The sequence below is a fragment of the Macaca thibetana genome, chromosome 19 (assembly GCF_024542745.1).
Source record: "Macaca thibetana thibetana isolate TM-01 chromosome 19, ASM2454274v1, whole genome shotgun sequence".
In the NCBI taxonomy this organism is placed as follows: Eukaryota; Metazoa; Chordata; class Mammalia; order Primates; family Cercopithecidae; genus Macaca; species Macaca thibetana.
In genome coordinates, this window is record NC_065596.1 from 21,111,243 (window position 1) to 21,137,380 (window position 26,138).

The 26,138-nt window shown below is 54.2% G+C and overlaps 3 protein-coding genes across 4 annotated transcripts in view; 1 reads left to right on the forward strand and 2 right to left on the reverse strand.

Annotated features, from left to right (window-relative positions):
- GNA11 (G protein subunit alpha 11) overlaps nucleotides 1-3,920 on the reverse strand; it is a 29,317-nt gene extending 25,397 nt beyond the window's left edge. Inside the window, exon 1 of the mRNA XM_050770632.1 lies at nucleotides 3,495-3,920. Coding sequence (XP_050626589.1) covers nucleotides 3,495-3,630 — 136 coding nt within the window. The 5' untranslated portion in view covers nucleotides 3,631-3,920. The remainder of the gene's footprint in view (nucleotides 1-3,494) is intronic.
- Nucleotides 1-26,138, forward strand: part of TLE5 (TLE family member 5, transcriptional modulator) — a 392,013-nt gene that overhangs the window by 348,474 nt on the left and 17,401 nt on the right. The gene's annotated exons all lie outside the window — the stretch shown is intronic.
- The window catches only part of NCLN (nicalin), a 353,563-nt gene that overhangs the window by 115,809 nt on the left and 211,616 nt on the right, over nucleotides 1-26,138 (reverse strand). The gene's annotated exons all lie outside the window — the stretch shown is intronic.

Below are 26,138 nucleotides of genomic sequence, written 5' to 3' on the forward strand. Positions count from 1 at the left end.
GCGCGGCACGGAGGCCGGAGCAGCGTGTGCGCTAAGCGCACAGTACACTCTCACCACTCCTGTTCCCATCCACAGCTGTCACCACCATCGACAGACGTGTTCATAAGGACAAACCCAGAATACCCCGGGTATAAAACAATATATGCATAAACACCCTTGCATACACCGAGTAGTGAATTCACACACACACGGCTTTGATTGTGCATAGAAAAAGACTCTATAAGCACTCATGAAAACTTCTGTGAAAATAATTTGCACTGATTATCCCTCGGCTTTGCCACAAGCATTTTACGTCGTATGCTACCACACAGTAAACGGTCTCAAATGGGGGCAACGTGCCCCCCAAGGGACAATGGGCACTGTCTGGAGACATCTGTGGTTGTCACGACTTGGGAGCACTCCTGGCGAGGAGTGGGTGGAGGCTTCGGACGCTGCTCAGCACCCTGCAGTGCCCAGGGCGGCCCCACCCCAGAGACCAATCAGGTCCAATGTGCACAGGGCCCTGGGGAGACCTGTGTGTGTTAATGGAGAGGCCCATTTGAGGCGTGAACAGCACATTTTAGCCACCACGAGGGAGGCGGCACAGCAGCGAGCCCCGTCCAGCTCTAGGCACCTCCATGAGGTCCCTCCTGACCCCAAAAACAGGGCATGGAACGTCCTCGCCAGGCTGACCGACCTCACAGGCCGTGTGCAGCCCCAGGGAGGCAGTGGATGAGAGCAAGCAGACACCGCGTTCTTCCAGAACATGCTCCACCTGGTTGCAAACCCAGAAGTCAGGGCAGAGTCCTGGAGCCCTGCTGCCCCCAAGCCTGGAAGGAACCAGCACCGCCCACATAAACGAGACCCTCCTGGGCGGCAGATGCCACGGGGGTGCGGTGGCAGGCCCCTGCCTCCCTCCCCGACATCCACTCCACAACGCTGCACGGGAGCCATAGGGGAGATGGAGGGATGGAGCCCCCACTGCTAAGGGGCAGGGGCAGGGGCAGGGGAGGAAAGAATTCTAGGGAGAGGCAGACCCGGCTTGACTGGGCCTCCTGCGGAGCACTAGGACCTCCGCCCAGAGGTCTCTGAACATTCCATGGGCTGCAGGCACCACAGCCACCTGCTGCAGCCCAACAGCCCCTTCCTCCTGGGGAGCCTCGGCCCCACCCTCCCGCTGCTCCCTGAAAAACAGGGGCAATCGCAAGTTCGGGGCTGGCCTCCTGGGAGAGTGGAATGAGTTCCCACAAGCAGGCAGGGAGCCTGACAGAGGTCCCCTCTCCTGTACCCTGGAGCCCCAGCCCCTGGACCTCAGGTGGTCAAAGTCCTCCCAGCAGGGGGCCCTCCAGCTGGGACGCAAGGTTGCTTGGAGGGGAAGTTTTCTGAGGGCCCGTCGCATCAGATTCCCAGAGGGGTCCCTGGCCCCAACACCTAGAGTGTGAAGCCCTTCCAATCCCCTGGCAGCCCCTGGCCCTCTACGTGGCACTGACACCCGTCCTCCTTGGGTCGTACTAAGCTCACGTCTTCGTCGCTGCCCTATCTGCCCCGCCTGGCCCTGAGCCTAACAGCAGCCTCCCATCTTACCAGCTGATAGGGGTCAACTTCCAGCTCACAGAGTGGGAGGGCGGGGCTGCAGGCACAGGCGCTCCCGCAGCAGACGCCCCGGCCACGGTTGGGCACTGCGCAGAAGATGCAGGAAGGGCCAAATCACTTCCAGACTTGCTCCAAGCAGCCAAGGCTGCAGGCACGGGAGCCCCCGACCTTCGTCCTTGAACCCCGTGTCAACCTCAAGTCCAAAGTGCAGGCACAGAAGCCTGGGTGCACGCGGAAAAGGTGGCGGGGATTCGGGAGGTCACAGAGCCACAGAGCAAGGCCATCTGGTAAGATCTTTATGACACCAGTAATTCCTAACTCCCCTCCATCCAAACAAAGTCCATGACCCACTACAAAAGCCAGTCAGTGCCACTCTGTGCAAGGGGCCGCTCCGCGGGCTCCGCCTACCCGTGTCCCCTGGAAAGACGGCCCACTTCAGACCCCTTAGGTAAATCAAAACACAAGTCTGGGGGAAAAAATCAGGAGGGCATTTCATCCAAGGCACCTCTCTAACCGGGGACATGGAGGCCGCAAGAGGGTCACAGCAGGAGAGAGGCAACCGTGTTCCCCACACAGCACCCAACCTGCCTCCTCCCCAGGAGCTACCGCCACCAGCACACCCCCTCCTCCGTCCCTGCTGCCTCTGCACCCATTTCCGACCTTCCCCACCGCCCCTGCCCCCCGCCCCCAGGCCAGGAGCTAACCTAGGAGCTCGGGAGGGCAGCGGCGGGGCAGGGCAAGAGCTTTCTGTTTTGTAAACGACTGCAGGGACCCTTATTTGGGGTGACAACACTTTACAGCTGGCCCGACTGGCTCCCTGCAGCAGGCGTGCCTTGGGGAGAAGGAGGTTCAGCAGCAAACCTTCTCCAGGACGGTGGGGAGGAGCCGGGAGGTGGGGGCCTGCTCCCAACGGGGACTCAGTGTGGCTCCCACCAAGACTCTAAGGAAGGCGGCGGGGGAGGCTGCCGAGACAGCTGCTTCGGACAACAAGCAAAGGCTCCCTCAGGTGTCAATCGCCCCACCCTCAGCTGAGCAGAACCCTGTCTTTTTCCCACAGGGCGCTTTCCAGCCAAGAGGACTATGGGGTTTCCCGGAACAGGAAGGCAGGAGAATGGCCCTGAAGGGAATGGGGGGTTAGGGGGCACGGAGGAGTCTTTGGGGGGTGTATGGGGCCTGCATGGAGGGTACAGGGCTCTACCTGGAGGGAAGGGTCAACGCGGGGCCCTGAGAAGTGAGGGGTGAGTATGCCCTGTGGGTTACAGCCCAAAGGTCTGGCCCTGAAGGGGTAGCGAGGGGTGGGTACTCAGGTGGGGTAAGGTCAGAGGGTCCCTGAGCAGGGAGGGGCTGGTCCCTTGAGAAGTGACACAAGGCAAATCTTGGAGTCCTGGAGGCCCAATGTGGCGGCAGAAACTGGGAGCTGACCTAGGAGGGATCCCGGGCCTGATCCAGACAGCACAGACAGGGGCTGACGCCCGAGGGTCCCTGGTGGCAACGTGAACAACACAGACAGGGGCTGACCCCGGGATCCCAGGTGCCAATATGAACAGTTAAGGCAGAGGCTGACCCCAAAGGAATCTGGGGCCCGGAGCTGACCTCGGAGGGTCCCAGGTGCCGACCTAGACAGCAAAGGCAGGGCTGAACCGGGAGGGTCCCGGGCCGACCTGGACGACACAGGCAGGGCTGACCCCGGAGGGCCCCGCCCGGACCCGGACAGGCCGGGCAGGCACAGGCAGGGCTGACCCTCGAGGGTCCCGCGATCCGGACAGGCAGGGAAGGCACAGGCAAGGCTGACCCCGGAGGGTCCCGCAACCCGGACGGCAAAGGCAGGGCTGACCCCAGAGGGTCCCAGCCCGACCCGGACAGGCAGGGCGGACACGGGCAGGGCAGGGCCCGCAGCCGGCAGGCCCGGGGGCCGCACTCACCGAGCAGCAGCAGCTTGAGCTCGCGCCGGGCGTCGCGCTTGTCCCGCCGCAGCTGCTTCTCGATCTCGGCGTTGATCCGCTTGGACTCCTTCACCTCATCGCTCAGGCAACACGCCATCATGGACTCCAGAGTCATCGTCCCGGCCCCGGCCGCCGCGGCCGACTCCCCGCCGCCGCCCCCCGGTCCCCGGCCCGGCCCTGGCCGGAGCCGCCTCGGCCGCCGCCCGCCGCGGCCCTCCGGCCTCGGCCCCCGGCCCTCGGCCCCGGGCCGGCCCGCCCCGCCTCGGCCGCCGCCTGGCGAGCCGCCGGGTCCCTGCTCGGGCCGCGCCAGCCGCGGACTCCCGCGCGGCCGCACTTAGCCCGCGCCGCCGCCGCAGCCACCGCCAACCGCAGCCGCCGCAACCGAGCGACAGCGCCGGACAACCTAGCAGGCTGGGAGCGCAGCCCGCGACAGGCAGACGGTGTGGCCAATGGGAGGGGCCGGCGGCCACGCGCGCCCACCGTGGGGGCGGGACTAGCGGCCTGGGCGGGTCGTCGGCGGGCGCGAAAGGGGCGGGGCGGGGCGAGGGCGGGGGGCCCGCGGGTTTGGTTGCGCCGACGTGGGAAGGGGGACGCGCAGCCGGGAGCCGGGGCGGGGCCGCCCGGGATTGTGGGAATGTGGCGGACTCGGCCGGCCAGGCTCGGCTCCGCTCGGCTTCGTTCGGCCCCGCTCGGCCCCGCTCGGCTCGGCCAGATCGGCCCAGTCCGGGTCGGGGAGGCGCCCACGCGGCCGCTGCGCTCTCTGGGTCTCCAGATGCCCGGGAAGCGCCCTGACATTGCTTGACAGGAACCTTCACTCATCCATTATAAAGCGTTAATGGAGGCCGGTCGCGGTGGCTCACGCCTGTAATCCCAGCACTTTGGGAGGCCGAGGCGGGCGGATCACCTGAGGTCGGGAGTTCGAGACCATCCTGACCAACATGGAGAAACCCTGTCTCTACTAAAAATACAAAATTAGCCGGGCGTGGAGGTGCATGCCCGTAATCCCAGCTACTCGGGAGGCTGAGGCAGGAGAATCACTTGAACCCGGAAGGCGGAGGTTGCGGTGAGCCTAGATCACGCCATTGCGCTCCCGCCTGGGCAACAAGAACGAAACTACCTCTCCAAAAAAAAAAGGGCCGGGCGCGGTGGCTCATGCCTGTAATCCCAGCACTTTGGAAGGCCGAGGCGGGTGGATCATGAGGTCAGGAGATCGAGACCGTCCTGGCTAACACGGTGAAACCCCATCTCTACTAAAAATATGAAAAATTAGCAAGTGCCTTTAGTCCCAGCAACTAGGGAGGCTGAGCCAGGAGAATGGCAGGAACCCGGGAGGCAGAGCTTGCAGTGAGCCAATATCACACCACTGCACTTCAGCCTGGGCGACAGAGCTAGACTCTGTCTAAAAAAAAAAAAAAAAAAAAAAAAGAAGCCTTTATAGGACACCTACTGTGTATCAGGCATTAATGAGATACATTCTATATACCAGGCACAGACCAGAGATTAACGGAGTGCCTATTGTGCATACATCAGGTGTAAATCAGGCCTTACTGCAGTGCCTGCGCTGTTTCACGCCAGGCATACGCATTAATGAAATGCCTACTGGATACTAGGCACTGTTGTAAACCCGTTAAGCTAAGCCTACCCAGGTGATATCCTTTTTTTTTTTTTTTTTTTTTTTTTTTTTTTTTTTGAGACGGAGTCTCGCTCTGTCGCCCAGGCTGGAGTGCAGTGGCGCGATCTGGGCTCATTGCAAGCTCCGCCTCCCGGGTTCACGCCATTCTCCTGCCTCAGCCTCCCGAGTAGCTGGGACTACAGGCGCCCGCCACCTCGCCCGGCTAGTTTTTTGTATTCTTTTTAGTAGAGACGGGGTTTCACCGTGTTAGCCAAGATGGTCTCGATCTCCTGACCTCGTGATCCGCCCATCTCGGCCTCCCCAAGTGCTGGGATTACAGGCTTGAGCCACCGCACCCGGCCTTTTTTTTTTTTTTTTTTTTTTCTCTATTTTTGAGATGGAGTCTTGCTCTGTCACCCAGGCTGGAGTGCAGGGGCGTGATCTAGGTTCATTGCACCCTCTGCCTCCCAGGCGCTCGTGATTCTCCTGCCTCAGCCTCCCGAGTAGCTGGGATTACAGGCGCCTGCCACCATGCCCGGCTAATTTTGTGTTTTCACTAGAGATCGGGTTTCGCTATGTTGGCCAGGCTGGTCTCAAACTCCTGGCCTCGAGTGATCTGCCCTCCCAAAGCGTCAGGATTATAGAGGTGAGCCGCCTCGCCCAGCCATATCTTTATCCTTACTTTGCAGGTGAAATGGAAGTGGCCAACAGAATTTGTAAAAATGTGTGTTCCCACCACCTTGCTGACTACTGAAAACCGTTTTCCCTCTCTGGCCTCCTTGGGCAACCCCTGCGCATCCTCTCCGTTCCAGTTCAAACGTCAGCTCCTCAGGGAGACTACTGACTCCTCAGACCAAGCCACGTACCTTTTCTTGAGCCACAACTTGAAATTGTGTATTCTGGCCAGGCGCGGTGGCTCATGGGTGTAATCCCAGTACTGTGGGAGGCCAAGGCAGGTGGATTGCTTGAGTTCAGGAGTTCGAGACCAGCCTGGATAACATGGCGAAACCCCATCTCTACTAAAAATACAAAAAATTAGCTGAGGCCGGGCACGGTGGCTCAAGCCTGTAATCCCAGCACTTTGGGAGGCCGAGACGGGCGGATCACGAGTTCAGGAGATCGAGACCATCCTGGCTAACACGGTGAAACCCCGTCTCTACTAAAATACAAAAAAAATTAGCCGGGCGAGGTGGCGGGCGCCTGTACTCCCAGCTACTCGGGAGGCTGAGGCAGGAGAATGGCGTGAACCCGGGAGGCAGGGCTTGCAGTGAGCTGAGATCCGGCCACTGCACTCCAGCCTGGGCAACAGAGCTAGACTCCGTCTCAAAAAAAAAAAAAAAAAAAAAAAATTAGCTGAGCGTGGTGGCACATGCCTGTAATCCCAGCTACTCGGGAGGCTGAGATGAGAGGATCACTTGAGCCCAGGAGGCAGATGTTTCAGTGAGCAGAGATGGAGCTACTGCACTCCAGCCTGGGAAATGAGAGTAAGACCCTGTATAAAAATAAAATGAAACAAAACAAAAAACCAGCGTGGCCAATATGGTGAAACCCTGTCTCTACTAAAAATACAAAAATGACCCAGGCGTGGTGGTGGGTACCTGTAGTCCCAGCTACTTTTGCTGAGGCAGGAGAATTGCTTGGACCCGGGAGGCAGAGGTTGCGGAGAGCTGGGATCGCACCACTGCGTTCCAGCCTGGGCAATAGAGTGAGACTCCGTCTCAAAAAAAAAAAAAAGCCAGGCGCAGTGGTTTATACTTGTAATCCCAGCAATTTGGGAGGCCGAGGCGGGCAGATCACCTGAGATCGGGAATTCAAGACCAGCCCGACCAACATGGAGAAATCCTGTCTCTACTAAAAATACAAAATTAGCTGGGCGTGGTGGCTCACGCCTATAATCCCAGCTACTTGGGAGGCTGAGGCAGGAGAATCGCTTGAACCTGGGAAGTGGAGGTTGCAGTGAGCTGAGATGACACCATTGCACTCCAGCCTGGGCAACAAGAGTGAAACTCCGTCTGAAAAAAAAAAAAGCAGGGTGTGGTGGCTCATGTCTGTAATCCCAGCACTTTGGAAGGCCAAGGCAGGCAGATCACTTGAGGTCAGCAGTTTGAGACCAGCCTGGCTAACATGGCAAAACCCCATCTCTATTAAAAATACACAAAAATTAGTGGACGCCTGTAATCCCAGCTACTCGGGAGGCTGAGGCAGGAGAATCTCTTGAACCCAGGAGGTGGAGGTTGCAGTGAGCAGAGATTGCACCCCTGCACTCCAGCCTAGGTGACAAGGGTGAAACTCCATCTCCGAAAAAAAAAAAAAGAAAGAAAGAAATTATATATTCTTCTGAGCGTCTCTCCGTAGACTCAGTTTCCCAAATTGGCCATCAGCTCCATGAGGTCAGAGCCTGTCTGGGTCACCTAGAACAAAGATGGGCAAACCACAACCCTCCGACAGCTCTGGCTGACCACTAGGTTTTCCTGTGGTCCATAAGCTCAGAATGGCTTTTACATTTTTAAACAGTTTTTAAAAATCAAAAGAAAGTAAACTTTCGGTACACGTAAAAATTATACGGAACTCGGCCTGGTGTGGTGGCTCACGCCTATAATCCCAGCGCTTTGGGAGGCCGAGGAGGGCAGATCACGAGGTCAGGAGATCGAGACCATCCTGGCTAACACAGTGAAACCCCGTCTCTACTAAAAATACAAAAAATGTGCCGGGCGAGGTGGCGGGCGCCTGTAGTCCCAGCTACTTGGGAGGCTGAGGCAGGAGAATGGTGTGAACCCGGGAGGCGGAGCTTACAGTGAGCCGAGATCGCACTACCACACTCCAGCCAGGGTGACAGAGGGAGACTGTCTCAAAAAAAAAAAAAAGAAAAAATTATATGAAACTAAACTTTCAGTGTCCATTTATAGGGTTTTGTTGGAAGCCAGTCACATCCATTGATTTCCATACTGAGTTTGGCTACTGTTACCCCACAGGGCAGCATTACAAGAAATCTTAAAAGATTTCCTATGTGGTCCCTTACAGAAAGAGACCTAGAATGAGGCCCTAACACACACTAGGTGCTCAGTCGATGTGTTTGGAATGATGGGAAAGGGATAAAAGAGCCTGGTCTGGGAAGAGTGGCTCATGCCTGTAATCCCAATACTTTGGGAGGCTGAGGCAGGAGGATTGCTTGAGGCCAGGAGTTTGAGACCAGCCTGGGCAGCATAGCAAGACCCCACACACACACACACTCTACGCAAGTAAAATTAAAATTGGCTGGGTGCGGTGGCTCATGCCTGTCATCCCAGCACTTTGAGAGGCCGAGGCAGACAGATCATCTGAGGTCAGGAGTTCGAGACCATCCTGGCTAACATGGTGAAACCCCGTCTCTACTAAAAAATACAAAAAACTAGCCGGGCGAGGTGGCGGGCACCTGTAGTCCCAGCTACTCGGGAGGCTGAGGCAGGAGAATGGCATAAACCTGGGAGGTGGAGCTTGCAGTAAGCTGAGATCTGGCCACCGCACTCCAGCCTGGGTGACAGAGCAAGACTCTGTCTCAAAAAAAAAAAAGGAAGGAACTGAGGCACCATTGCGCACAACTTCCCTGACTGCGGCACCTCTCTCAGCCCCAATGCTGCCTGACCTCCTCACCACCTCCTCCCTCTACCTGGCCCTTCCCAGGTTCCAAATACCAGGAGCCCATCCCTCATCTTCAGAGGTACACCTTGATATACCCTTCTCCCCTGTCTTGAGATAAGAGGGCAAAAGGAGGGTCAAAGTCTCCGTTTATCGGTTCCTCGGGTGTGTGGGAAGATTAGCTCACTTTTTTTTTAGGGGGGGACAGAGTCTTGCTCTGTGGCCCAGGCTGGAGTGCAATCAATGGCATGATCTCGGCTCACTGCAACCTCCACCTCCCAGGCTCACGCGATTCTCCCGCTTCAGCCTCCCGCAGTAACTGGGACTACAGGCATCCCCACATCATGCCCGGATAATTTTTGTATTTTTGTGGAGACAGGGTTTCACCACGTTGGCCAGGCTGGTCTTGAACTCCTGACCTCAGGTGATCCACCTGCCTCGGCCCCCCGAAGTGCTGGAATTACAGGTGTGAGCCACCGTGCCTGGCCGAAAGATTAGCTCCTTGAAAAGCTCATCTTCTGGGCTGCCAACCCCACCTCAGCTGCATGTAGCCAGGGGGCTCCTGGAGTTCCCGCCTCAATAGATAAAAGCTCCAATTGCATGTGAAACTTACAAGCAGAGGGCAAATTGTGGTCAAAACAGTGTCACTCACTTGACCAGGCACAGTGGCTCATGCTTGTAATACCAACGCTTTAGGAAGCCAAGGCGGGAGGACCGCTTGAGCCCAGGAGTTAGAGACCAGCCTGGACAATATAGTGAGATCCTGTGTCTGTTAAAAACAACAACAATATTGTCACTCAGGCCTTGGCTAAAAACACCTTCTCCTCCAGTGGGTCCTACCTGAATACCTCTAACTAATGCCACCCCCACCTCAAGCCCTCCCTCCTGTCACATCCTGTTGAGTTGCCTTCATAGGCCTTTTCACAGCTTGAAAGCATCTTATTTATCTCTTTATTCATTGATTACCTCTCCTGCCATGATATAGGGTGTCTTTTTCTTTCTTTTCTTTTCTTTTCTTTTCTTTTTTTTTTTTTTTTTTTGAGACAGAGTCTCACTCTGTCGCCCAGGCTGGAGTGCACTGGCCGGATCTCAGCTCACTGCAACCTCCACCTCCCGGGTTCACGCCATTCTCCTGCCTCAGCCTCCCGAGTAGCTGGGACTACAGGCGCCCGCCACCTCGCCCGGCTAGTTTTTTGTATTTTTTAGTAGAGACGGGGTTTCACTGTGTTAGCCAGGATGGTCTCGATCTCCTGACCTCGTGATCCACCCGTCTCGGCCTCCCAAAGTGCTGGGATTACAGGCTTGAGCCACCGCGCCCAGCCTTTTCTTTTCTTTTCTTTTCTTTTTTTTTTTTTTTTGAGACAGAGTTTCACTCTTGTTGTCCAGGCTGGAGTGCAATGGCACGATCTCACCTCACCGCAACCTCCGCCTCCCGGGTTCAAGCGATTCTCCTGCCTCAGCCTCCCCAGTAGCTGGAATTACAGGCATGCACCACCACCCTGGCTAATTTTGTATTTTTAGTAGAGACGGGGTTTCTCCATGTTGGTCAGGCTGGTCTTGAACTCCCGACCTCGGGTGATCCGCCAGCCTTAGCCTCCCAAAGTGCTGGGTATGCGGACTTGAGTCACCATGCCCAGTTTTTATTTTTTTTTTTTTGAGACAGGATCCTGATCTGTTGCCCAGGCTACAGTGCAGTGGCACGATCTCAGCACACTGCGGCCTCGACTTCCTGGGTTCAAATGATCCTCTCGCCGGGCGCGGTGGCTCAAGCCTGTAATCCCAGCACTTTGGGAGGCCGAGACGGGCGGATCACGAGGTCAGGAGATCGAGACCATCCTGGCTAACACGGTGAAACCCCGTCTCTACTAAAAATACAAAAAAACTAGCCGGGCGAGGTGGCGGGCGCCTGTAGTCCCAGCTACTCGGGAGGCTGAGGCAGGAGAATGGCATAAACCTGGGAGACAGAGCTTGCAGTGAGCTGAGATCCGGCCACTGCACTCCAGCCTCGGTGACAGAGCGAGACTCCCTCTCAAAAAAAAAAAAAAATGATCCTCCCGCCTTAGCCTCCCAAGTAGCTGGGACTACAGGTGCCCACCAATACACTCAGCTAAATTTGTTTAATTTTTTGTAGAGATGGGATCTCACTAGCTTGCCCAGGCTGATCTCAAACTCCTGGGCTCAAACAATCCTCCCCCTTCAACCAGTCTCTGCCATAATGCCCTGTTCTTTTATTTCAGAGACTTTGTCACAATTTGAAATGGGATCTATTTATTGATGATTATTGACTGGGCATCTGCTATGGGCCAAGTACTAGACTGGATATTTACTTATTTACTTACTTTTTGATTTTTTTGTGTGTTTTGAAATGGAGTCTCACTCTGTTGCCTGTTGCCCGGGCTGGAGTGCAGTGGCGTGATCTCAGCTCACTGCAACCTCTGCTTCCCGGGTTCAAGCGATTCTCATGTCTCAGCGTCCCAAGTAGCTGGGATTACAGGCACCTGCCACCACGCCCTGCTAATTTTTGTATTTTTAATAGAGACGGGTTTCACCATGTTGACCAGGCTGGTCTTGAATAGCTGACCTCAAGTGAACTGCCCGCCTCAGCCTCCCAAAGTGCTGGGATTACAGGTGTGAGTCACCGCACCTGGCCTTGAGAAATTTTTTTGTTTGTTTGTTTGAGACGGAGTCTTGCTCTGTCCCCCAGGCTGAAGTGCAGTGGCATAATCTCGGCTCACTGCAACCTCCGCCTCTGGGCTCAAGCGATTCTCCTGCCACAGCCTCCCAAGCAGCTGGGATTACAGGCGTGCGCCACCATACCCAGCTAATTTTTGTGTTTTTAGTAGAGATGGGGTTTCACCATGTTGGCCAGGCTGGTCTCGAACTTGTGACCTCGTGATCTGCCCACCTCAGCCTCCCAATGTTCTGGGACTACAGGCATGAGCCACCATGCCCAGCCTTGAGCATTTATTAAACAAACTCTGTAGAAACCCCGTCTTGGCTGCAGGGCCGCCGCCCTGGGCATTGTTGGGAGGAGATCCAATGGGGAGCAGGAACAACAATCTGGGCCAGGTTCAGGGGCTCACGCCTGTAATCCCAGCACCTCAGAAGGCTGAGGTAGGAGGATCGCTACAGGCCGGGAGTTGGAGACTAGCCTGGCCATCACCACAAACCCCATCTCTACAAAAAATTTAAAAAGTAGTTGGGTGTATTGACACACGCCTATAATCCCAGCATTTTGGGAGGCTGAGGTGGGAGGATTGCTAGGGCCAGGAGTTTGAGGCTGCAGTGAGCTGTGATTGTGCTGCTGCACTCCCGCCTGGGTGACAGACTGAGACTCTGGCAGAAAGAAAAAGAAAAGGCCAGGCGTGTTGGCTGTTACCCGTCATCCTGGAACTTTAGGAGGCCAAGGCGGGCGGATCACCTGAGGTCAGGAGTTTGAGGCTAGTCTGGCAACATGGTGAAACCCCGTCTCTCTCGAAAAATACAAAAATTATCTGGGTGTGGTGGTGGGCACTTGTAATCCCAGCTACTCGGAGGCTGAGGCAGGAGAATCACTTGAACCCAGGAGGCAGAGGTTGCAGTGAGCCAAGGTCATGCCACTGCACTCCAGCCTGGGCGACAGAGTGAGACTCCTCAAAAAAAGAAAGAAAAGAAGGGGAGGGGAGGGGAGGGGAGGGGAACGGAGGGGAGCAGGGAAAGAAAGAAAGAAAAGAAACAACAGAGCAACATGGGGGTCTTCCATTCTCAGTGCCCACTGTGTGCCAGGAACTGGGCCAGGACCCAGAAAGCCTCCAGTGGATAAGATGGGGAAACTGAGGCCCATCAAGAGATGGGAAGTTGGCCCTGGGCCCCAACCCGGAGCTGAACATTGACTCCAGCGTCCCCACCCAGCGGCCCAGAGTGACAAAGTCCACACTCACAGCAGTGCCTTCACGGCGTTGGAGGCCCCTCCCTCCCTCCTCAGCTCCCCACAGCCTCCTCCCTTCCTTGTGGCCTTGGCCTCCTGGACCTTGAGGAACTGGATTTTATGAGGGCCCGGGGCGAGAACAAGGCCATTTCCTGGCACAGAGCTGCGAGTGAGGACAAAGGTGACGAGAACCCACGCTGAGGACAGGCAGGGTGCAGGGGCACCTGTTGCCAGAACCACAGCTCCAGAGTCAGGGGGCAGCACCCTCCGCACCCAAATACCGGCCCCTCCAGGCCTCAGGGTGGAAATGGGCAGTCATTGCCTGGCATAAAGAAAATCGGCCGGGCAGCCGGCCACGGCGGCTCACGCCTGTAATCCCAGCACTTTGGGAGGCCGAGGCGGGCAGATCACGAGGTCAGGAGATCGAGACCACGGTGAAACCCCGTCTCTACTAAAAATGCAAAAAATTAGCCGGGCGAGGTGGTGGGCGCCTGTAGTCCCAGCTACTTGGGAAGCTGAGGCAGGAGAATGGCGTGAACCCGGGAGGCGGAGACTGCAGTGAGCCGAGATTGTGCCACCGCACTCCAGCCTGGGCGACAGAGCCAGGCTCCATCTCAAAAAAAAAGAAAATCGGCCGGGCATGGTGGCTCACGCCTGTAATCCCAACACTTTGGGAGGCTGAGGCAGGTGGATCACCTGAAGTCAGGAGTTGAAGAACAGCCCTAACACAGTGAAACCCCATCTCTACAAAAATACAAAAATTAGCCAGGCATGTTGGCAGGTGCCTGTAATCCCAGCTACTCAAGAGGCTGAGGTGGGAGAATGGCTTGAACCTGGGAGGCAGAGGTTGTAGTGAGCTGAGATCACGCCACTGCACCAGCCTGGGCGACAGAGCAAGACTCTTTCTCAAAAATTAAAAAAAAAAAAAAGGCCGGGCGCGGTGGCTCACACCTGTAATCCCAGTACTTTGGGAGGCTGAGGCGGGTGGATCACGAGGTCAGGAGACGGAGACCATCCTGGCTAACACGGTGAAACCCCATCTCTACTAAAAAAAAAAAAAAACAAAAAATTAGGCAGGCGTGGTGGCGAGCGCCTATAGTCCTAGGTACTCGGGAGGCTGAGGCAGGAGAATGGCATGAACCCAGGAGGCGGAGGTTGCAGTGAGCCGAGATCACGCCACTGCACTCCAGCCTGGGCAACAGAGAGAGACTCCATCTCAAAAGAAAAAGAAAATCATCAGGCCAGTCACAGTGGCTCACCCCTGTAATCCTAGCTCTTTGGGAGGCCGAGGTGGGTGGATCACCTGAAGTCAGGAGTTCGAGACCAGCCTGGCCAACAAGGTGAAACCCTGTCTCTGCTAAAAATACAAAAATTAGGCCGGGCACGGTGGCTCAAGCCTGTAATCCCAGCACTTTGGGAGGCCGAGACGGGCGGATCACGAGGTCAGGAGATCGAGAGACGATCCCGGCTAACACGGTGAAACCCCGTCTCTACTAAAAAATACAAAAAAACTAGCCGGGCGAGGTGGCGGGCGCCTGTAGTCCCAGCTACTCGGGAGGCTGAGGCAGGAGAATGGCGTGAACCTGGGAGGCGGAGCTTGCAGTGAGCCGAGATCCGGCCACTGCACTCCAGCCTGGGTGACAGAGCAAGACTCCGTCTCAAAAAAAAAAAAAAAAAAAAATACAAAAATTAGCCAGGCATGGTGGTGGGTGCCTGTAATCCCAGTTGCTTGGGAGGCTGAGGCAGGAGAATCGCTTGAATCCGGGAAGCAGAGGTTGCAGTGAGCCAAGATTGCGCCATTTCACTCCATCCTGGGGGCACAGAGCGACTCTGTCTCAAAATTAAAAAATAAAAAAATCATCAAGCTGGGCATGGTGGCACATGCCTCTGGTCCCAGCTACTTGGGAGGCCAAGGCATGAGGATCATCTAAGCTCAGGAGTTCAAGAGTAGCCTGGGCAACACAGCAAGACCCCATCTCTACAAAAAATAATAAATGAGTAAGGCATGGTGGTACATGTCTGTGGTCTCAGTTTCTTGGGAGGCTGAGGTGGCAGGATCGATTGAACCCAGGAGTCCGAGGCTGCAGTGAGCTATGATCACGCCACTGCTCTCCAGCCTGGCACACAGAACGAGAACCTCTAATCTAAAAACAAACAAACAAAAAAAGGGAGCAACTGGAATTCTCCTTCGGGACTGGTGGGAATTTGAAATAGTGCAGCTACTTTGGAAAAACGTCTAGCAGAATTTTTTTTAATTTTTTTTTTTTTTTTGAGACGGAGTCTCGCTCTGTTGCCCAGGCTAGAGTGCAGTGGCACGATCTCGGCTCACTGCAAGCCCCACCTCTCGGGTTCGTGCCATTCTCCTGCCTCAGCCTCCTGAGTAGCTGGGACTACAGGCACCCACCCCCACGCCCGGCTAATTTTTTTTGTATTTTTTAGTAGAGACGGGGTTTCACCGTGTCAGCCAGGATGGTCTCGATCTCCTGACCTCGTGATCCGCCCGCCTCGGCCTCCCAAAGTGCTGGGATTACAGGCTTGAGCCACCGCGCCCGGCCTGGATTCTTAAAAATTTAAACAGGATCTAGGGCCGGGCACAGTGGTTCATACTTGTATACCCAGAACTTTGGGAGGCCGAGGTGGGTGGATCACTTGAGCTCAGGAGTTCGAGACCAGACTGGCCAACATGATGAAACCTCGTCTCTACTAAAAATACAAAAGTGGCCGGGCACGGTGACTCACACCTGTAATCCCAGCACTTTGGGAGGCCGAGGTGGGCAGATCACGAGGTCAAGAGATCGAGACCATCTTGGCCAACATGGTGAAACCCCATCTCTACTAAAAATACAAAAATTAACTGGGTGTGGTGGCACGCATCTGTAGTCCCAGCTACTCGGGAGGCTGAGGCAGGAGAATCGCTTGAACCAGGGAGGCAGAGGTTGCAGTGAGCAGAGATCGCGCCACTGCACTCCAGCCTGGTGACAAAGCGAGACACTGTCTCAAAAAAAAGAAATGAAAGGTAGCTGGGCGTGGTGGCAGGTGCCTGTCATCCCAGCTACTCGGGAGGCTGAGGCGGGAGAATTGCTTGAACCCAGGAGGCGAAGGTTGCGGTGAGCTTAGATGCCACTGCAGTCCAGCCTGGGCAACAGAGTGAGACTCCGTCTGAAAAAATATATATTAAATAAATAAATAGATAAATAAACAAAATAAACAGGATCTATTTATATTTATTTTAAATAAGTAAACAGGATCTAGCCATTTCATTCCTAGGTATTTTGCCAACAGAAATGAAGACATGTCAATACAGACGCCTACGCTCCATACTAACAACAGCCGTGGTTTACGCTGCTGGAAGCTGGGAGTCCAGCTCTCTGGTTCTCATCTAGCACACCCTCCCCAGGCTGTGTGACTTTCAGGGGGCGGCTTGCCCTCTCTGAATCTCCATCTCTTCATTGGTGAAACAAGTGTAGTGATAAAAATTTCCGTATACCAATGGGCACATGGAAAGATGCTTGGCCAGGCCCAGTGCCCCACACCTGGAATCACAGCACTTTGGGAGGCTGAGACCAGAGAATTGTTTGAGACCAGGAGTCCAAGAACAGCTTGGGCAACATATCCAGACCCCATCTGTACTAAAAATACAACATTAAAAAGTAGCCAGGTGTGGTGGCATGCACCTGCAGTCCCAGCTACTCAAGAGGCTAAGGTGAGAGGATTGCTTGAGCCTGGGAGGTTGAGGCTGTAGTAAGCGATGATTGCACCAACTGCACTCTAGCCTTGGCAACAGAGCAAGGCCCTGTCTCAAAAAAATAAACAGGCTGGGCACCATGGCTCATGCCTGTAATCCCAGCACTTTGGGAGGCCGAGGCAGGCAGATCACCTGAGGTCAGGAGTTCGAGACCAGCCTGGCCAACATGGTAAAACCCCAACTCTACTAAAAATACAAGAATTAGCCAGGCGTGGTGGCGCGTGCCTGTAATCCCAGCTCTTGGGAGGCTGAGGCAGGAGAATCGCTTGAACCCAAGAGACAGAGGCTGCAGTGAGCCAAGATCTTGCCACTGCACTCCAGCCTGGGTGACAGAAAGAGAATCCGTCTCCAAAAACAAAAAACAAACAAACAAACAAAAACCTCCTTTCTAATTCCACCTGCCCTTGAAATCTTTCCTGGGTCAAGCCAAGAACCCTCCCAGGCCAAGCCCCAGTTTTGGGGCTCACCTGTCCTGCATCAAGGGGACCAGGGCAGACAGGACTTGGCTCGTCAAGGTGAGGGAGGATGGGGCTGTGCCCAGGTGGAGGCTGTGCACGTGTGGAGAAGTTTTGGGGCAGATAACAACACAGACCCTGCACCCACAATCCCTGGGTTCAAATCCCCACTCTCCCTCCTTGCTGTCCCACCCAACTCCATGACCTTGAGCTGTGACCTTGAACCAGGGACTCAGCCTTCCTCAGCCTCCATTTCCTTTTGGCAAAACAGGGATATAAGAGTTACCTGTGGGCCGGGCGTGGTGGCTCAAGCCTGTAATCCCAGCACTTTGGGAGGCCGAGACGGGCGGATCACAAGGTCAGGAGATCGAGACCATCCTGGCTAACACAGTGAAACCCCGTCTCTACTAAAAATACAAAAAAAACTTAGCCGGGCGAGGTGGCAGGCGCCTGTAGTCCCAGCTACTCAGGAGGCTGAGGCAGGAGAATGGCGTGAACCCGGGAGGCGGAGCTTGCAGTGAGCTGAGATCCGGCCACTGCACTCCAGCCTGGGCGACAGAGCGAGACTCCGTCTCAAAAAAAAAAAAAAAAGAGTTACCTGTGGCCGGGCGTGGTGGCTCCTGTCTGTAATCCCAGCACTTTGGGAGGCAGAGGCAGGCCGATCACCTGAGGTCAGGAGTTTGAGACCAGCCTGGCCAACATGGTGAAACCCCATCTCTACTAAAAATACAAAAATTAGCCAGGTGTGGTGGTGGGCACCTGTAATCCCAGCTACTCAGCAGACTGAGGCGTGATAATTACTGGAGCCCGGGAGGCGGAGGTTGCAGTGAACCGATATCATGCCATTGCACTCCAGCCTGAGCAACAAGAGGGAAACTGTCTCAAAAAAAAAAAAAAAATTGGGAAGCCAAGGCAGGCAGATCACCTGAGGTCAGGATCACTCAGTGTCTACTAAAAATACAAAAATTAGCCAGGCATGGTGATGCAAGCCTGTAGTCCCAGCTACTGGGGAGCTGAGGCAGGAGGCAGGATAATCACTTGAACCCGGGAGGCAGAGGTCGCAGTGAGCTGAGATCACACTATGATCTCCAGCCTGGGCAACAGAGCAAGACTCCACCTCAAATATATATATGTGGCCGGGCGCGGTGGCTCAAGCCTGTAATCCCAGCACTTTGGGAGGCCGAGACGGGCGGATCACGAGGTCAGGAGATCGAGACCATCCTGGCTGACACGGTGAAATTCCGTCTCTACTTTAAAAAATACAAAAAACTAGCCGGGCGAGGTGGCGGCGCCTGTAGTCCCAGCTACTCGGGAGGCTGAGGCAGGAGAATGGCGTGAACCCGGGAGGCGGAGCTTGCAGTGAGCTGAGATCCGGCCACTGCACTCTAGCCTGGGCGGCAGAGCGAGACTCCGTCTCAAAAAAAAAAAAAAAAAAAAAAAAAAAAATATATATATATATATATATATGTGTGTGTGTGTGTGTGTGTATATTAAATCTGGCAGGGTGCCATAGCGCACACCTTAATCCCAGCTACTCAGGAGGTTAAGGAGGAAGGATCACTTGAGCCCAGGAGGCTGAGGCTGCAGTGAGCTATGATGGCACCGCTGCACTCCAGCCCAGGCGAGAGAGCAAGACCCTGTCCCTAAAAAAATAAAAATAAAAATAAAGAAATGCACTAAATCCGAATGAATGAATGTTTTGGTTAAGTTCCTTGATGATCCCAATTCTGGCTTCGGGCAAATAACTGAGCCAAGACTTTCTGTTTTAAAAAAACAAACATTAGAAACCATTTCATCCTGTGAGCAGGTTGAGTTTCTTATTCCCAAGTAAGGGCAAAACGGATTGCACCCAGCGCTGCCGGCTCTGGCCACGCACACGGCCTCCTACAAAGCTTCTGCCCACAGGCTCATCTGAGCTTATGATTCGGGAAACACCCGGGACACGGGGTCACAGCTCTGACTCTGCCCCGCCTTTGCTGAATTAGACTGTGCAGAGAGTCGGCCCCAGGAAGCTGCATTTGAAACAAGCCCATTCTGAGCCCAGGGAGGTCTGAACATCCACAGACATCCCCACACACAGCCAGGGACAGCTCCTGCCTGGTTTCTACAGACATGGATTTAGTGGAGAAGCCTCTTCGTGTTAAATTCACACTGAATTATTTTTATTTTATTTATTTATTTATCTATCTATCTATCTATTTATTTATTTATTTATTTTTCCGATGGAGTCTTACGCTGTTGCCCAGTCTGGAGTACGGTGGTGCAATCTCGGCTCACTGTAACCTTCCCCTCCTGGGTTCGAGCGAGTCTTGTGACTCAGCCTCCTGAGTAGGTGGGACTGCAGATGGGCGCCACCACGTCCGGCTAATTTTTGTATTTCTTAGTAGAGCCGGGGTTTCACCATGTTGGCCAGGCTGGTTTCGAGCTCCTGACCTCAAGTGATCCTCCCGCCTCAGCCTACCAAAGTGCCGGGATTACAGGCATGAGCCACCACACCCAGCCTTCACAGCTGAATTCAAACCTGAGTCAGCGCCTGTCCCTCCTCGGCTCACAGCCCTCCATGGCTCCCATCTTCCTGCTGGAAAAGCCCAAGTCTGCCCCATGACCCACGAGGCCTTGCAGGACCTGCGCCAGCCCCTCCCCGCCCTCCCTCCTCCCTCTCTCCCTTTCCTCACTCTGCTCCAGCCACACAGGTCTCCCTAGTGTTCCTCTAACTTGTCAGACACAGTCCTACCCCAGGGCCTTTGCACAGCCTGTGCCTTCTGCCTGGAACTCTCTACCCACCGTGTGAACTCCATCCCTGCACAATCTAGCTTTGTCTCTCCCTTTTACCCCTTCTAAACCCCTCCTTCTGGGCCAGGCGAGGTGTCTCATGCCTGTAGTCTCAACACCTTGGGAGGCCAAGGCAGGCACATTACTTGAGCCCAAGAGTTCAAGACCAGCCTGGGCTTGTCAGGGAGAACCTTTCTCCACAAAAAATAAAATATTGCCAGGCATGATGGCACCTGTAGTCCCAGCTACTCGGGAGGCTGCAGTAATCCCAACATTTCGGGAGGTCGAGACAGGCAGATACCCTGAGATCAGGAGTTCGAGACCAGCCTGGCCAACGTGGCAAATTCCCATCTCTACTAAAAATACAAAAATAAGCTGGGTGTGGTGATGCATGCCTGCAATTCCAGCTACTAGGGCGGCTAAGGCACGAGAACTGCTTGAACCCAGGAGGCAGAGGTTGCAGTGATCTGAGATTGTACCACTGCACTCCAGCCTGGGCAACAGAGCGAAACTCCGTCTAAAACAAAACAAAAAAAAAAAAAAGAGAGAGAGAGAGAATCCATGAATCTATTTGGAAAATAGGTAAATAAAGTGAGAAGGAGGGGTTTATTTTTTTTATTTATTTATTTATTTATTTATTTATTTTTAGTCAGAGTCTCACTCTGTCACCCAGGCTGGAGCGCAGTGGTGCAATCCCGGCTCACTTCAGCCTCAACCTCCTGGGCTCAAGTGATCCTCCCACCTCAGCTTCCCAAAGTGCTGGGATTATAGGCATGAGCCACCGTGCCTGGCTACTGTTAATTAATTAATTTATTTATTTATTTTTGAGACGGAGTCTCGCTCTGTCACCCAGGCTGGAGTACAGTGGCACAATCTCGGCACATTGCAAGCTCTCCTTCCCGGGTTCACACCATTCTCCTGCCTCGGCCTCCTGACTAGCTGAGACTACAGGCGCCCGCCACCATGCCCGGCTAATTTTTTTGTGTTTTTAGTAGAGACGGGGTTTCACCATGTTAGCCAAGATGGTCTCGATCTCCTGACCTCATGATCTGCCCGCCTCGGCCTCCCAAAGTGCTGGGATTACAGGTGTGAGCCACCGTGTCTGGCCAATTTTTTTTAAATTTATTTTTTTGAGATGGAATCTTGCTCTTCTCACCCAGGCTGGAATGCAATAGCATGATATCGGCTCACTGCAACGTCCGCCTCAGCCAAATGATTCTCCTGCCTCAGCCTCCTGAGTAGCTGGGATTACAGGCTTCCACCACCACACCCGGCTAACTTTTGCATTTTTAATAGAAACCAAGACCAGCCTTAATGAGTTCAAGACCAGCCTTAACAAGTTCAAGACGGCCGGGCGCGGTGGCTCAAGCCTGTAATCCCAGCACTTTGGGAGGCCGAGGCGGGTGGATCACGAGGTCAGGAGATCGAGACTATCCTGGCTAACATGGTGAAACCCCGTCTCTACTAAAAATACAAAAAACTAGCCGGGCGTGGTGGCGGGCGCCTGTAGTCTCAGCTACTTGGGAGGCTGAGGAGGGAGAATGGCGTGAACCCGGGAGGCGGAGCTTGCAGTGAGCCGAGATCACGCCACTGCACTCCAGCCTGGGAGACACAGCGAGACTCCGTCTCAAAAAAAAAAAAAAAAAAAAAAAAACAAGTTCAAGACCAGCCTGGCCAACATGGCAAAACCCCATCTCTACTAAAAAATACAAAAATTAGCTGGGCGCAGTGGCAGGTGCCTGTAATCCAAGTTACCCGGGAGGCTGAGGCAGGAAAGTCACTTGAACCTGGGAGGCGGAGGCTGCAGTGAGCTGAGATCATGCCATTGCATTCCAGCCTGGGTGAGAAGAGCAAGATTCCATCTCAAAAAAACTAAATAAAACTAAATAAATAAATATTTATTTATTTATTCATATGTGTGATGAGTTGATTCACTAGAAAGGAATTATTGGCTGGGCGTGATGGCTCACTCCTGTAATCCCAGCACTTTGGGAGGCCGAGGCGGGCAGATCACGAGGTCAGGAGATCGAGAGCATCCTGGCTAACACAGTGAAACCCCATCTCTGCTAAAAATACAAAAAAAAAATAAAAAATAAAATAAAATAAATAATAAATTTTTAAAAAAATAATAATAATTTTAAAAATACAAAAAAATTAGCCGGGCGTGGTGGCGGGCACCTGTAGTCCCAGGTACTCTGGAGGCTGAGGCAGGAGAATGGCACGAACCCAAGAGGCGGATCTTGCAGTGAGCTAAGATTGTGCCACTGCACTCCAGCCTGGGCGACAGAGCAAGACTCCGTCTCAAAAAAAAAAAAAAAAAAAGAAAGGAATTCTCAGGTGGGGGTGATTTTGCACCCCCTGATAAGGAGATTGACAGCAGTGTCTGGGGACATTTCTGGTTGTCAGGACTTGGGGAGGAGGTGCTCCTGGCATGCAGCGGGTGGAGGCCAGGGACACTACTCAGCACCCTGCAGTGCCCAAGATGGCCTCGCCCCAGAGAACGATCCAGCCCTGAACGTCCACAGTGCTGAGAATGGGGAGCTCTTAATTAATTATTTGGGGGAAAAATTGAGTCTGCTCCCTGCTCACACGAGAGAGCAGAACAAGCTCCCAATGGGGCAGTCGGTGTAAACCAGGGGGACCCCCAGCTCCTGGGATTCACCTCCTCTCTCCCTCCCCACTCAGGGTGTGGATTTCAATGTGTGCAGCCTCCTGGGACTTCAGCAGGGCAGAGGATCATGGGACGCAGAGTCTCTTGGGTGTCTGTGGAATCCCATAACCCAGGGAGTCTCATCTGGAGGGTGATTCTGCTTCCAGGGGGCACTGGGTGATGTCTGGGGACATTTGTGGTTGTCACAATGGTGGGTGCTCTTGGCATGGAGTGGGTGGAGGCCAGGGACGCTGCTCAGCACCCTGCAGTGCCCAGGACAGCCCCGCCCCAAAGAACCATCCCTCCCATGATGTCCACGGTGAGCAGGTGGAGAAAGCATGCATGAGACTGATTTACTGAGCTGTCCAAGCACACAGCCTGGCACACAGCAGGGGCTCGCAAAGGATTTGTAAGCCGAGAGGCTGCTGTTTCCAAACCCCTAGTGGCCTCACTCACCCTCCCTGGGGAGAGGGCAGGTGCAGGCGACCTGAGCCAAGGTGCGCGGGATCCTGATGACACACTGCCCCCGTGTGGGCATCTGTGGAACCGCGGCCGGCGGCACCTGCGTGCCGGGGGCGGGTGGGGGGCGGGGAGCGCCTGCACCCGGGGAGGTCTCTGCGCAGCGCGGCCCACTAGGACGTTCTGCCACAACGCCTACATTCTAGCTCCGCGGCGTCCCACGTGGTGGCCATCGGTGGCTGCTGAGCCCCTGAATCGTGGCCAGGGCAACTGAGGAAATGCATCTTTCACCTCATTTTTATCTTTTTTTTTTGTTTTTGTTTTTTTTTTTTTTTTGAGACAGGCTCTTGCTCTGTCGCCCAGGCTGGAGTGCAGTGGCACAATCTTAGCTCACTGCAAGCTCCGCCTCCCGGGTTCACGCCATTCTCCTGCCTCAGCCTCCCGAGTAGCTGGGACTACAGGCGCCTGCCACCTCGCCCGGCTAGTTTTTTGGATTTTTTAGTAGAGACGGGGTTTCACCGGGTTCGCCAGGATGGTCTCGATCTCCTGACCTTGTGATCCGCCCGTCTCGGCCTCCCAAAGTGCTGGGATTACAGGCTTGAGCCACCGCGCCCGGCCTTTTTTTTTTTTTTTTTTTTTAATACAGACAGCATGTCACTGCTACCTAGGCTGGAGTGCAGGGCCGCGACCATAGCGCACCGCAGCCTCGACCTCCTGGGTTCAATCAATCCTCCCGCCTCGACCTCCCAAAGCGCTGGGGTTAATTACAGCCTGGCCCGTTTCCATCCATCTCAGTGTAAACGTGTAAGTAACCATGCATGGTTGGTGGCTACTGAGCTCTAGAATGAGGTCTCTCCCCTGGACGCTGTGGACATTTGGAGCTAAATAGTTCTCTGGGGTGAAGCCATCCTGGGCACTGCAGCGTGCTGAGCAGCATCCCTGGCCTCCACCCACTCCATGCCAAGAGCACCCACCATTGTGACAATCACAAATGTCCCCAGACATCACCCAGTGCCCCCTGGGAGGAGAATCACCCTGGTTGAGACCCTCTGAGTTATGGGATTCCACGGACCCCCCCCCCCGCAAGAGACTCTGCGTCCCATGATCATCTCCCCTGCTGGGTCTAGGAGGCTGAACACATTGAAATCCACACCCTGAGTGGGGAGGGAGAGAGGAGGAGACTCCCAGAAGCTGGGTTCGCCCTGGTTTATGATGTCTGCCCCATTGGGAGTTTATCCTGGTCTCTGGTGTGAGCAGAGATTGGACTCAATTTTTGTGGCTCACGCCTGTAACCCCAGGTCTTTGGGAGGCCGAGGAGGGTGGATCATTTGAGGTCAGGAGTTCAAAACCAGCCTGGCCAACATGGTGAAACCCCATCTCTACTAAAAATACAAAAATTAGCCGGGTATAGTGGTGGGCAGCTGGAATCCCAGCTACTTGGGAGGCTGAAGCAGGAGAATTGCTTGAGCCTGGGAGGCGGACGTTGCAGTGAGCCAAGATCGTGCCATTGCACTCCAGCCTGGGCAACAGAGCAAGACTCTGTCTCAAAAAACACAAACAACAAAAAAATCCCACAAAATTTGGCCAGGTACAGTGGCTCACACCTGTGATCCCAACAATTTGGGAGGCCAAGGCGGGTGGATCAATTGAGCCCAGGATTTCAAAACCAGTCTGGGTAACATAGGGAGACCCCTTCCCTACAAAAAAATGTTAAAATTAGCCAGGCGTGGTGGTGTGCACCTGTAGTCCTGGCTACTCAGGAAGCTGAGCTGAGAGGATCATTTGAGCCTGGGAGGTGGAGGCTGCAGTGAGCTGTGATCACGCCACTGCACTCCAGCCTGGGCGACAGAGCCCAACCCTGTCTCTGAAATTAAAGTAAAAGGAAAGAAAAAGAAAAAAAATGGTAGTAATAACTGCACCTAGCTTGAAGGCCTGGATCAGTTCTGGGGCTCTGAGAGTTTGGTAAACCTCAGCCATTTATGATAAAGGGGATGATTATTTTGCTGGGAGGAGAGGTTAGAGGTATCTGAGCACCAGGGAGCAAGAATAGTGGCTCCAGGTCCTACAGGACCACAGTATATGCCCACAGCCCACTAGATAGATGGGAAAGCAGATAGATGGGACCAGAGAGGGACAGCCACTTGTCCAGAGACACACAGCCCACCCATCCCAAAGCTGAGGCTGGCATTTACCCCTTGCGTGTCTACGGGGAGGCAGTGGGGCCTCTGGAGGGCAGGCCTGGTTGGCAGCCACACTTCCCTGCTCCCCCCAGTCCCCTGGTATCCCCAAACAGATATCTGCTGGAGCCAGCCTACTAATCACCTTATTAGTGCACAGCCCCCGGGAAATGCTGGGAACACCTTTTAAAGGCCCTTAAACACCCCAGCAGTGACTCATAGTCCTGCCAACACCAGGCTCCCAAGGGCAGCAGCTGGGAGCGCTGGGGACAGTGAAAAGCACAAAAACAAAACATTTGGCCCAGCGCAGCAGCTCATGCCTGTAATCACTACACTTTGGGCGTCCACGCTGGGTGGATTACGAGGTCAGGAGATCGAGACAATCCTGGCCAACATGCTGAAACCCCGTCTCTACTAAAAATACAAAAATTAGCCGGGTGTGGTGGCGTGTGCCTGCAGTCCCAGCTACTCAGGAGGCTGAGGCGGGAGAATCGCTTGAACCCAGGAGTCGGAGGTTGCAGTGAGTTAAGATTGTGCCACTGTACTCCAGCCTGGTGACAGAGTGAGACTCTGTCTAAAAAAAAAAAAAAAAAAAAAAAAAAAGAAGCTCTTGTTTTATTATTATTATTACTATTATTATTATTATTATTATTTTGAGACGGAGATCAGCCTGGCTACAAGGTGAAACCCCGTCTCTACTAAATATACAAAATTAGCTGGGCGTGGTGGTACATGCCTGTAATCCCAGCTACCTGGAGGCTGAGGCAGGAGAATCGCTTGAACCCGGTAGGTGGAGGTTGCAGTAAGCCAGGATCATGCCACTGCACTCTAGCCTGGGCAACAGAGTGAGACTCCATCTCCATTTAAAAAAAAAAAAAAAAAAAAAAAAAAAAGATTGAAATGGAAAAGTCATGTGACCCAAGATTGGTCAATCAGAGGATTCCAGTCAGAACACAGGGATTAAATCAGGGGTGTCGTGTAACATAAGCCTGGCCAATGAGAATGAGTCCTAAGACATGCTGTAATTAAGCAGAAGGAATTGGCCTGAGTTGCTGAGCTGGGAGGATGAAAGCCTACAGCTGCTGGGGAACTGTGTTTGTTTGCCGCCATGGGAGACAGCTGTCCCAGCTATGCACAGTGACACAGGATCCTGATAATGTTGGAGCCCCTGGATCGAGCCATGCCTGAAGTCAACCCTAATGTCATGAATGTTCAGTTCCATGCACTTAAG